This window comes from Centruroides sculpturatus, unplaced genomic scaffold (genome assembly GCF_000671375.1).
Source record: "Centruroides sculpturatus isolate CEXI.00-Female unplaced genomic scaffold, Cexi_2.0 scaffold823, whole genome shotgun sequence".
NCBI classification, from domain to species: Eukaryota; Metazoa; Arthropoda; class Arachnida; order Scorpiones; family Buthidae; genus Centruroides; species Centruroides sculpturatus.
Genome location: NW_019385060.1, coordinates 144,037 through 158,239, shown reverse-complemented (window position 1 = coordinate 158,239; position 14,203 = coordinate 144,037). Strand labels below are relative to the sequence as shown.

The 14,203-nt window shown below is 35.9% G+C and overlaps 1 protein-coding gene across 1 annotated transcript in view; it reads right to left on the bottom strand.

The window, feature by feature from the left end:
- The window catches only part of LOC111634102 (SCO-spondin-like), a 60,568-nt gene that overhangs the window by 3,876 nt on the left and 42,489 nt on the right, over positions 1-14,203 (bottom strand). The window contains 4 exon segments of the mRNA XM_023378779.1: positions 5,291-5,518; positions 6,332-6,516; positions 10,355-10,471; positions 13,624-13,983. Coding sequence (XP_023234547.1) covers positions 5,291-5,518; positions 6,332-6,516; positions 10,355-10,471; positions 13,624-13,983 — 890 coding nt within the window.

Genomic DNA, 14,203 nt, shown 5'->3' with positions numbered 1-14,203 from the left:
GTTGATACCAACGTCTATCCAACTCAATTGGGGTTGGTCGGATAATTGAAAAGTCGGATAACCGAAAAGTATGAAAAAATCCATTATTAGTGTAGTATATTATTATATCCCAGTAATTAGTATATTAGTATATTAGTATATCGCTATTAACCTACTTCATCGATGTTAAGCCTAACAAAAATTTTTAAAAATAATAATCGTCGCTATTGTATCGTTAAAAATTAGAAAATTAAGCCTCGTTTAAATACTGGCTCCCTTTCATGGTCGAATGAGGGTTGCCAGCTAAAACACGTAAAAATAATATTAAAGTAGCCAAGACATAGTGAAATATTGTAGCGCCACATCATTAGCGGACATTTGAAATTTGCCGACTAGGACGGTCAGTTAACCGAAGTGTCGGTTAATTGGGGTCAGATAATCGAGGTTCTACTGTAATAAGGCAAGGCATATAATAATTCTTTATACCATTCCGTGGTATAAATAATAAATTCATATCAATAATAAATTTCTATTACAAATAAAAATAATTTATTGTTACTTTAAAATCATCGCCAGAGCGCCTCTAGTGCCCGTTTTTGGCATACCGTTACGCGGACGGACGGGCATGCGTTCAATGGGTTATATAAATAGATTTAAATTATGATTTATTGCTGAATATTCAACTGGTATTTTGCTATAATTCGAAACAGATCTGCGAAGATTTTTCCATTTATCTCCATTGTAATGCAATGAATTGAAAACTTCGAATTTGTATTTGCTAATGACACGACACCACGATATGGACTATTCGACATCAATCACCATGAATGAAAAAACCCCAATTTCTTATTCATGATGATTTATTGGGAGGAATTAAACTCACAATAGGGTGACTTTATTATAGAATTATATCTATAATCTTATCTTCTTATCGGTCAGATGATCGAGTGATTAAAGATAAAGAAATCCCAGAAACTTTTTGGGGATGAACCATCCTGATATATTGACCAATCGACTGACCCATTATGGACCCATTATCACCTCTCATGCCCACAGGGAGGAAAATTAAAAAAAAATATATCGTTCTCTTAACAGGCCGACTAATTTCAGTTGATTAACATGGATAAGGAACAGGAAATATCAACTTAACTCTAGCTATTCACGAATTTCAGAATGAATTCAACACGAATCCATTTTGTAAAAACTTTTCATTGTAAGAAATACGTAAAATAAGTGTTCAATATTTTTATTGGGAAGAAAATTCTTGTATTCTCATGCAACGAAAGAATATCAGCTAATTTGAACACTTTTGTGCAAACTGTGCAAATAAAAATAATATTAAACTATACCTTACCGTGAGGACAATAGCAACAGCAACGGCAGTAACGAATAAGAGAATGGTTTGCATCTTGAAAATTTGATTCTGAATCGAAAAAGAGGATTTATATGTATATACAAATTTTCGGACTGAGCAAGGGACATCTGGTTTACGATGTTACTGTTATTTTAGATGATCAATGATAAGATTAAGAAACAAGGTTTTTCAAATATTTATACAAGGTTAATCGATAAAAGCGTTAAAACTTTATTTAATTAGATTTTATATACAGTACTGTATATTAAAAAAACCCCCGAAAAATCCACTGGAACGAAATTTATTCTGTTTTCACAGTATTTAATTATACGATTGTTAATATTTACCATAGGACTCTAGTACTTATGAAACCGTGCCGGTAATTGTTGTGCAATCAGAAGAAGATGCATAAGAGTCAATATCAAGAAAACAGATACAGGAACAAAGTGCAAGGAAAGATCTATAAACATTTCATAGATTTAGCATAGGCTTAATCTCCAATTTGTTTTATATATTTGACCCTTTCCACCCTTTGGATATTAAATCCTTGACTCCCGACATCTTGTTTACGTTAATATCGCCTGACTGACCTATATTGCCTCCTAAGGTAATATAGGTCAGTCAGGCGATATTATTTTAAAAATTTACCAAAAATCAAATTATCATTATATTCTTATGAAAAAATCACTTACATTTATTAATATTTTTAGTTTTAAATACGATATTTTTCAATACATTTTATTAGAAAAATTTATAAGAAAAAAATAATAATATATATCAGAACTGACATTTAAACTTGATAATTTGTAACTTTTTGTCAAAATTAACATTGTCTAGTTAACTAGTTTTTTGCTGGCAATAAGCAGAAAGACGTAGAATATTGTTTTGTACAGTACAACTCGATATAACACTTATGCATGTACGTTTATTCGTTGTGAAATTATCGCACATTATGTCAAACATTGTTTGAAATCAAAACTTTATTCTGCTATCAACTAATATAAAGAACTAATATACTTTATTCACTTCATATCGAACAGAATATAAATTTTTCTAGTAAACGTATGATTACCAGTAGTAATACACGTAACATTTGCTGATATTTTAGATTAAAATAAAAAATTAAAATATATATAAAATGTCAGAACTGAAGGTCACAACTGAATATTTATAACATGTTGACTTATTATAGCATAAATGAACTTATTATAGTAATACTATTGCATAAATATGCTAAAAATGAAATAAAAAATTATCAGAAAAAATAAATTAAGAAAACAAAGCATTAATTAAAATTTTTTAAGTCAACAAAACACCACCTGGAGAAAAATATGTNTAAAATTTTTATATTAAAATAAAAAATATATAAAATATCAGAACTGAAGGTCACAACTTGTAACCTTCAACGAGGTTGCCAAATCGCTCGACACAGGGCTGCACGGTGTCGTCGTCATCGCAACAGGACCACTAAATATTGTTTTCAGCTCTGTCTGTGGAGGAATGATGACCGTGGACGAGTGTAGTGGTATCCCCGAAAACGCTATGTGCCAGCCCTTTTCACCGAGCGTCACAACGGTTTCACATCGGGCATTATGGTTTGAGATGGCATCATATTCGATCAGTGTACAATCCCGCTGCACATTTCCGGTACTCTGACAGCGAACCAGTACGTCACACGAGTTGAGGGGCTGTGGTTCGGCCTCTGGTGCAGGCTGCACCCGACACAATGTTCTAGCAAGATAATGCCCGATTGCACGACGCATGGTGAATTCTCACCAGCCTGAACGGAATTCACATCCTTCTCTGGTCGGCAGCCTCGCCGTATCTATTTCTCATCGAACACCTTTGGGACCTCGTTGGTGCACCGGGAACCACCTCCACATACCGTAGGCAACATGTGCATTGCATTAGACACAGTTTAGCAAGGAATATCTCAGGCCTCATTGATAGTACGCCTTATAGCAACCTGTATAGCTGCCAGTGGGGTTCATATTCGTTACTGAATAAACAAGTGTCTGTTGCGTCTTTGTTCTTNCCGGACGAACAACCTCAAGAAATGTTTTGCCTCGAATATGTCGGGTCTATTCCTCACCATCCAGCTGGCCCATTGTGGGCATGGCCAAACGCATAATATTTATAATCTCAGGAAAGGTCCTCTTAATGCCCATAGCGGAAAAAGTAAAAAAAAAATAAAATAAAATAACACGATCTGTCTAGAGTATAATATTTATTTATTCTTTAAGTGAAATTTTACAATAGTCGTTAAGCTATTTTACAGTGATATTTCGTGTATTTAAAATGCTACCCTCTTCATATTTTTAATGATAATTTTGATCGGCAAGAATGTTCTTTATATATCAATGTTTCAATTCGTTTTTTGAAATTCGATGGATCATGCATAGCTATTTATAAAATACTTAAAAAACTGCCAATGTATTCTATAGTTGCAAATTTAAACGGCATTTTTGTAACACGACTATTTGCATGCTTGCGTTAGCGCTTTATGGTATCTCTTTTCAGTTATTTATTTATTTATTTATTACGCTGACTCTCGAAAATGCCGTCAGGCAGTTGGTTTCTATCCCCATATATAATAAGTCCCCCCAAAAAACTAGTCAAATTACAATAAAGTAAAGAAAAAAACAGAAAGAGTTATAACATAAAATATGAAAAATAATCCTAAGATCGTTGTCTGCGTTGTATTTGTGCAATACGTGAGTATTTAAGAAAAGGGGTGATAGAGGCGGATTACCGAGTAAAGAAAATTTGAAGTAAATATTGTAAAATTTATTCTTATACTACATAATTTTTTAATTAAAAGTTTGAAAAAACTTGCTTCGTGTGTTTTCCCTAATTATAATTAACTTCTGAATGCATAAAAATCGAAAGAGATATCAGTTCATGGACAATTCACGAAAGTAGAGATTGGATCGATGAAATAAGACAAGTAACACTTGGGGATCTGTCTGGAGGACTTTCTTTGAGAAAGTGGTTCCCATTTAGGTGTTAGACAAATAAAATAAACCCGAAAACTTCAGGTGACAAGTCAATTGATCAGGTGAAAACCAGTGTTTAAGCGTTGTTTCAATTCGGCACACAAATATGATTTCATTCCTCTCCGATAGATTTAAAAATAAACGAAGTAATTAAAAAAAACTCTTTAATTTATATCACTTTTGTATAATGTATTTTTATAAATATAAAATATTAAATTTTGAGGTCTCACAATGTTCGGGACACGATCAAAATGGCTCTGCGCCCAATATAAATTCTTTTACACTCTTCAAATTGAAATCTCTACGCTACGAAGGAATGTGCACAAACCACATGCAAATTTCAGGACTGTAGAGGTGACAGAGATATGCAAATGATTAAGTTGCCGTACGCATCCGGTCATGTGGTGCCCAGTTTCGGGCTAAAAAGATTAGCAACCGGTTCGAACCGCAAATGTTATCAGCGACGGTTCGTGGCAGCCAAACTATAGAAGAAGCGTAGAAAATGTCTCGGAGACAACAGCGAACCGAATACCATCAGTTAACGACTGGGGAACGAGACCGTATCCTGAAGTTGTGTAATCTCGGTTTGTCGATGCACGCAGTTGCCGTGCGTGTTGGGCAGGATGTGAGTACCATCCAGAGATGTGTGACATGATAGACTCAGGAACATCTGCGAACACGTCGAAGAGGAAGTGGATCGCACCAGCTACAACAGAATACACAGACTGGCAGATTCGCCAACGGCCCGTCGGGACCATTTCGCTACGGACGTGACGTCCGAAACCTGTCACCGTCAACGGGTGTATCTGTGTCCACCCAAACCATTCGCAACTGGTTACATGAACTCGGGCTGCACACAAGGCAACCAGCAACGAGGCTGCCAAACCGCTCTACACAGGGCTACACAGTGTTGTCGTCATCGCAACAGGACCACTAAATATTGTTTACAGATGAATCCCACCTCTGTCTGTGAAGCAATGATGGCCGCGGAAGAGTGTAGTGGTATCCCCGAAAACGCTATGTGCCAGCCCTTTTCACCGAGCGTCACGACGGTTTCACACTGGGCATTATGGTTTGAGATGGCATCATATTCGATCAGTGCACAATCCCGGTGCACATTTTCGGTGCTCTGACAGCGGACCAGTACGTCACATGAATTGGGAGCCTGTGGTTCGGCCTCTGGTGCAGGCTGCACCCGATACAGTGTTCTAGCAAGATAATGTCCGATTGCACGTCGCATGCTGAATTCTCACCAGCCTGAACAGAATTCACATCCTTCTCTGGTCGGCAGCCTCGCCGTATCTATTTCTCATCGAACACCTTTGGGACCTCGTTGGTGCACCGAGAACCACTGCTACATACCGTAGGCGACATGAGCATTGCATTATACACAGTTTGGCAAGGGATACCTCAGGCAGCAATTAATCGCCTCATTGATAGCATGCCTCGCCGTATAGCGACCTGTACAGCTGCCAGTGGGGTTCATATTAGTTACTGAATAAACAAGTGTCTGTGCGTCTTTGTTCTTTTAATCATTTTCATATATGCCACCTCTACCGATCCTGCAATGTGCATGTGGCTACACGCATTCCTTCATGGTGCTGCGATTTCACTTTTGAGGAATGTACTTGATGAATATATTAGATAAAATTACATTAATTTAAATATAGTATAATTCCCGAATTTGATCTTTTAGACAACAGCGCCAAAACATCGACTATAGTCTCTTAATGAAATTAACCTTAACGATTCGATGAAAGTTTATGAAACGTTCCATTTAAAATTGTTAAAACATTTCATGAATATTTGAAAGAAAAGTATCATTGATATACCTTAATTAATTTTGGTATGAAATTATTTAGAATTATTGCTTTTGTAAATTAAAAATGAAAAATGTTTAAAACAGAACATGTGAAATGTAATGAAAATTACAGAATAATTCGAAAATTTTCAAGATTTTTATTTGCTTAATTAAGAATGATTTAAAATCATTCTTAAATTAATCAGATTCGCATTCTTCTGGAAGTATGCACAAGCCGCTTGGAGCTCTTACATATCCCTTTTTGCAAAAACAGCCTGAAACACACATTTTGTTACAGATCCTTACTGGATTTTGATAATTATCGCAGGTATCTGGACACGCAGTTCCGCATTTTCGAAATTCTTCTAAATCCCCACAATCATCACCTGAAAACAACGATGAAATATTGAAATTATGATTTATTACTGAATATTCAAGTGGTATTTTGCTATAGTTCGAAACAGATCTGCGAAGATTTTTCCATTTATTGCAATGAATTGAAAACCTCGAATTTGTATTTGCTAATGCATGACACGACACCACGATATGGACTATTCGACATGAATTATCATGAATGAAGAATCTCAAGTTCTTATTCATGATGATTTATTAGGAGAGATGAAACTCACAATAGGGTGACTTCATTATAGAACTACAGTAGAGCGTCGTTTATCCGAATCAATTGGGAACTGGGGTTGTTCGGATAACTTATTTTTCGGATAACCGATTATATACGAAAAATACATTAACCTATCCCGTTGAAATTTTTCTCCGTTGCGTTTCGCTTTGCGTTGATTTTTCGTCGATGTTAAGCATAACGTAAACTTTTTAAAATAATAATCGTGGCTATTGTATCGTTAAAAATTATTTCTTTATTTTTTACAAACAAAATAAATATAATGAAAAGTATAAAAACAAAAAAATTATACTTTAGAAGCTAATCTAGTATCAAAAACGTTCTATTCAGCATGACACACAGTCCTCAGAAAAACACCACACAAAAGAGCCACTGCTGCATACTAAAGAAAACACAACAACAAAAAAAATATTGGAGTAGCCCAAGATGTAGCCAAAGATTGCAGCGCCACAGCACTAGCGAAAATTTAAATTTTTCGACTGGAATTCTTTCGGATAACCGACGCTATACTGTATATCTATAATCTCATCGTCTTATCGGTCAGATGACCGAGCGATTAAGGTGTCATTCTACTATCCTGGGTGACCCGGGATCGAATCCTGATGAATAAAATTCTTTTTATTCATCAGGATTCGATTTCTGGTTTCATCCCCAAAAAATCCTAGGAATTTTTTGGGAATGAACCGTCCTGATACCGTCCGACCAATCGAACGACCCATTATGGACCTGATGAAACTCACCTCTCTATGCCCATAGGGAGGAAAGTTTAAAAAAAAATCTCGTTTTCTTAACAGGCCGACTAATTTCAATGGATTAAAATGGATAAAGAGCGGGAAATATCAACTTAACTTGAGCTATTCGCGAATTTCAGAATGAATCCAACACAAATCCATTTTGTAAACTGAGAACTTTTCATTGCAAGAAATACGCAAAATTAGTGTTCAATTTTCTTTTAATTACAAGGGAAATTCTTGTACGTATTCTCATGCAATGAAAGAATATCAGCTAATTTGAACACTTTTGTGTAAACTGTGCAAACAAAAATAATATTAAATTATATCTTACCTCTTGCGAGGACAATAGCAACAGCAAAGACAGTAGCGAATAAGAGAATGGTTTTCATCTTGAAAATTTGATTCTGAATCGAAACAGAGGGTTTATATATATACAAATTTTCGGACTGAGAAAGGGACATCTGGTTTACAATGTTACTGATATTTTTGATAATTAACGATAAGATTAAGAAACAAGGATTTTCAAAAAACTTATACAAGGTTAATCGGTAAAAGCGTTAAAACTTCATAAACTTAGATTTTATATATTAAAAAAGAACAACCCGAAAAATCCATTGAAAAATTTATAAAAAAAGAAACGAAATTTATTCTGTTTTCACAGTATATAGTCATAAGATTGTTAATATTTAGCATAGGCTTAATCTCCAATTTGTTTTGTATATTTGACTCTTTCCACCCTTTGGATATTAAGCAGGCCGTTTTATCCATACCTATTGTAAAGTTTATTCTTAGAAAATACAGTGGGTGATCGGTTAACGAACACTTTCGCGAAAGATTTTTATGATCGGACAACGAACACTTCACTGAACAAACACAAGAAGAAGCGACGTAAAATAACGAATACCGATTGTCTTCCCTTGTCTTCACGCAACAATTCAAAACTTTTCGGAGCGCGGGAGACGTCGACATCGACGTTCAACCCGGTATATAGCGATCGAATAGTATTCCCCCGAACTTTGAAACTCTTCCTTGTAATTCCAGCCTTTTATATTTCTGACAGAAAAATTCTTTTACGTTTTCTTCTGAAAAAGCGGATTTATTCCGATATCTGCTATATCGGCATATATCCGCTTTTAACTCCCACTTTTTCAAGAGATCTTGAAAAAGTGGGAGGATGCCAGAACAACAATCTTAAAATGGCATCCAAACCAGATTGAGGTTAATAGGCTTAGGGATCTCTACAATTACAATGCTATAAATTACTTCTGAAAAATCATGAGGAAGAGAAAAAAGCAAGAGACATTGGACAGATTCTTTAACTCTCACAAATGGGAAAAACATGACTAATAAAAATGCAAGAATTCCAGAACGAATTAATCAAATTTTCATAGAAACCTATGGTAAATCGATAATCGGTTAACGAACAATTCGGATTGCGAACAAAGTCTTGGAACGGATTATGTTCGTTAACTGATCACCCACTGTACAATTTCCTAATTAAACATTAGAAAGAAATTCGTGCGTTTTTCCTAATTATGATTAATTTCTGAATGTATAAATTAAGGCCCTTAGAGATGAGATGAGGTTTGGACGATTTACAAAAGTGAGAATTGAATCATAAGACTCGGTAGAGGCAAGCCGTCAAGTAAGCGAGCAAACGAGCTGGAATTAGAACGCTTCTCAATTTGTTTGTTTGGTTAAGTTATGGCAAATCAACACTTAAGCGATCTGCCTAGGGTAGGGGTCGGCAACCTGCGGCTCGCGAGCCACATGCGGCTCTTTGGATGTGAAGCTGCTCTTTAGTTCCATACGCAAATATTATTTATCTTATCAAAAAAAACATTTAAAAATCGTTCTGAATCGATTAACGAGGATTAGGCACTGTTTCTATCTCTCAGCAAACTTTTACTCGCTTTTCACCGCACCCCTCCCCCGTGACACGCATCGTCACTGTCGACAGTCCGTCGGAAGCTCTCGAATGACGCCGTCACCGGATGTTTCTATTATCTAATGTTGTGAAAAACACTACTTATATATGAATAAATAGATTAGTTTTTTTATCAAANAATCATCACCTGAAAACAACGATGAAATATTGAAATTATGATTTATTACTGAATATTCAAGTGGTATTTTGCTATAGTTCGAAACAGATCTGCGAAGATTTTTCCTTTTATTGCAATGAATTGAAAACTTCGAATTTGTATTTGCTAATACCTGACACGACACCACGATATAAACTATTCAACATCAACCACCATGAATGAAGTTCATCTTCATGATGATTTATTAGGAGGAATTAAACTCACAATATGGTGACTTCATTATAGAAATATATATATAATCTCATCGTCTTTTCGGTCAGATGACCGAGTGATTAAGGTGTCATTCTGCTATCCTGGTTGACTCGGGATCGAATCCTGATGGATAAAAAAAAATCCCAGGAATTTTTTGGGGATGAACCGTCCTGACTAAATATTGACTAATCGACCGACTGATATATTGACTAATCGACCGACTGATGAAACTCACCTCTCTATGCTCACAGGGAGGAAAGTTTAAAAAAAAATCTCGTTCTCTTAACAGGCCGACTAATTTCAATGGATTAACATGGATAAGGAACGGGAAATATCATCTTAACTCTAGCTATCCGTGAATTTCAGAATGAATCCAACACAAATCCATCTTGTAAACAGAACTTTCATTGCAAGAGATACGCAAAATTAGTGTTCAATTTTTTTTAATTACAAGGGAAATTCTTGTACGTATTTTCATGCAATGAAAGAATATCAGCTAATTTGAACACTTTTGTGCAAACTGTGCAAACAAAAATAATATTACATTATATCTTACCTCTTGCGAGGACAATAGCAACAGCAAAGACAGTAGCGAATAAGAGAATGGTTTTCATCTTGAAAATTTGATTCTGAATAGAAGGAAGTGGCTTATATATACATACAAATTTTCGGACTGAGAAAGGGGCATCTGGTTTACAATGTTACTGATATTTTAGATAATTAATGATAAGATTAAGAAACAAGGATTTTCAAAAACTTATACAAGGTTAATCGGTAAAAGCGTTAAAACTTCATAAACTTAGATTTTATATATTAAAAAAGAACAACCCGAAAAATCCATTGAAAACGAAATTTATTCTGTTTTCACAGTATATAGTCATAAGATTGTTAATATTTAGCATAGGCTTAATCTCCAATTTGTTTTGTATATTTGACTCTTTCCACCCTTTGGATATTAAGCTGGCCGTTTTATCCATACCTAATGTAATACCCTGTTCGCACCGAGCATTTCGATCTACATTGTGACCAAGGTCGGAGACTGTTCCGTGGTGTGACCTCTCTCGACCGTTTCAATCTCGACTCAAACGAGGTTAAATCGCGATCGACTCGAGAGAGTTCTTGAAACTAGATCCAGTCATAAGAGAGATTCCACAATCCCACGCGCGCGAGAAAATACAAGATGGCTGCTGAACACGTGTCCGGCTATCGACAGAAAAATAAAAAAAGATATCTGGAGAGACGATGACATCTGTCTATTATTAGATATACGGCAAAAAAAAGTATTTATTTCTAACCAAAACTTCCATTTTGTTTGTTGGTGTTCGTGACTTACCTCGTAGTTATGTCAGTCTTATTATCGCGTGTAACAGCCGGGTTCTTCTTGAGCGGATTGCCTGTGCGAACAGCATGACGACTGACGACTGGCGACAGTCACAATTCAGATTGTAGGTAAATCGAGATCGAAGTGAGTCGTGGATTGTGTGCGAACGTAGTATAAAGTTTATTCTTAGAATATACAATTTCATAATTAAAAATTAGAAAGAAATTCGTGCGTTTTTCCTAATTATGGTTAATTTCTGAATGTATAAATTAAGGCCTTTAGAGATTAGACGAGGCATGGACGATTCACATTTCATAAGACTCGGTAGAGGCTAACCGTCAAGTAAGCGAGCGAACGAGCTGGAATTAGAACGCTTCTCGGTTTGTTTGGTTAAGTTACGGCAACGCAACACTTGGGTGATCTGCCTAGGGGTTGCCTTCCGGGATATCTTTTTAAGGGTTACTGGCACAATCCCACAATTTCATGCGTTACAGACGCGGAGAAAACCCGGAATACTTCACGTAGCCAGCCCGTCCTGGCCAGGCGCGAACTCACGACCGAACTCCCAGTGTTCAGGGAACGGAACCGCTTGGCCACTGGTGGGCCAGAACGTTTCTCGGACTGGAACTGTTGGAACTGATTTGAGTCCAAACTCTTCCGACGGAACGGTTTCTCGGAACTGCTTAGTCTGATGGATTACACGTTTTTACAGAATCATTATATTTTGTCGGAATTGCTGTTGGACTCGGCGGTTTCNTTCCTAATTATGATTAATTTCTAAATGTATAAATTAAGGCCCGTAGAGATGAGACGAGGCGTGAACGATTTACAAAAGTGAGAATTGAATCATAAGACTCGGTAGAAGAAAGCCGTCAAGTAATAGAGCGAACGAGCTGGAATTAGAACGCTTTTCGGTTTGTTTGTTTGGTTAAGTTATGGCAACGCAACACTTAAGCGATCTGCCTAGGGTATGGTTTCCGAGATGTCTTTTTAAGGGTTACTGGCCCCTATTCATGCGTTACAGACGCGAAGAGAACCCGGAATACTTCACGTGGCCAACCCGTCCTGGCTAGGCGCGAACCCACGACTGAACTCCCAGTGTTCAGGGAACGGAACCGCTTGGCCACTGGTGGGCCAGAACATTTCCCGGACTGGAACTGTTGGAACTGATTCGAGTCCAAACTCTTTCGACAGAACAGTTTCTCGGAACTGCTTAGTCTGATGGATTACACGTTTCCACAGTATCATTATATTTTGTCGGAATTGCTGTTGGACTCGGCGGTTTCGTATGTGTTTTTATATACGGTATATACAGTGCCGGCCAGAGGCAAGTTTTAGGGTGGAGCTAGATCCTATTATGGCGCCCCCTTGGTTGCCGCTAATTTATATCCTTTAATTTTCTTTACCACTGAGACGCCCACTAGGACTTAGCGCCTGGAGCGGCTGCTCCATTATAATATTGTTTTATTACAGTTTGGTACAGATCGGGCAGAAGGTTTAGGAGTTAATAAAAGGAATGAAATCAGGAGAGCACCTATTCTGTTATCTATATACCGTATATAGATACATATACGGTATATAGATAATAGAATATGTGCTCCTCCTGATTTCATTCCTATTATTAATTCCTGAACCTTCTGCCCGATCTGTACCAAACTGTAATAAAAGAATATTTCGGTTTTCAAACGCACACTTGACGATGCATTACAGATTTATTTCATTACTAATTATTCCAAAGTTCATTTCATTATAAACAGTTTGAAGGAATTATTATCGCATTATATACATTTTAAAACAACAATGAAAGAAATTGTGATCTGTAACGAACGCACCGCCAAGTGTGCGTTTAGATGTTAGATACGTAAAGAAAATCAGTAATCTCCACGTGATGAGGATATTGATCGGGTGAGAACCAGTGTTTGGGTGTTTTATCCATTAGGTCATTGGTGGGCCAAAAATAAAAACTTATCAATGTCCGATAGCCTTAAAAATAAACGAATTAAATAGAAAAAGTTTTAATCACTTTTGTATAATGTTTTTTTATAATTATAAAATATAAAGTTTCGAGGTATCACGATGTTCTAGGTACCATCCAAATTGCTTTGCTGGCCCTTTATTTGTACCGAATATAAGTACTTTTACTTTATAAAAATATTACATAAAATTATATTAATTTAAAAATAGAATAATTCACGAATTATACCTTTTATACAACAACGCCAGAGTGTCGACTATAGTATCTTCATGGAATTAACCTTAACGATTCAATGAAAGTTTCTGAAACGTTCCATTTAAAATTATGAAAACTTTTTAATGAAAATTTGAGATAAAAATATCATCGATATTAATTTGATATGATATTACGATATTTAAAAGTTTTGCTTTGCTAATTTTAAATGAAAAATCTTTAAAACAGAACATGTGAAATGTAATAAAAATTACAAAATATTTCGAAAATTTTCGTTTTTATTTGTTTAAGAATGATTTAAAATCACTCTTAAATTAATCAGAATCGCATTCTTCTGGAAGTATGCACAAGCCGCTTGGAGCTCTTACATATCCGTATTTGCAAAAACAACCTGGAACACACATTTTTTTACAGATCCTTACTGGATTTCGGTAACTTTCGCATGTGACTGGACACGCAATTCCACATTCGTTATATTCTTCTAAAGCTCCACAGTCATCATCACCTGAAAACAATGAAATATTAAAATTATGATTTATTGCTGAATATTCAAGTGGTATTTTGCGATAATTCGAAACAGATCTGCGAAGATTTTTCCATTTATCTCCATTGTAATGCAATGAATTGAAAACCTCAGATTTGTATTTGTTAACGCATGATATAACACTACGATATGAATTCGTGTTTGGATTCGTTTAGGACAGGCGTGGCGAACCTATTGCATGCGTGCCCAAAGTGGAACAAAGGATAAATCATCTGGCACGTAACGTATCACGATTTCGATTTATCATCTGTCTTTTTCAATCGTCCTTTCGGTTTATCACCTGATCATCCTTTTGAAATCACTTTTTTTACATTTATTGTAGTTAAAGCATATTCGTTTAATTTATTTAAAA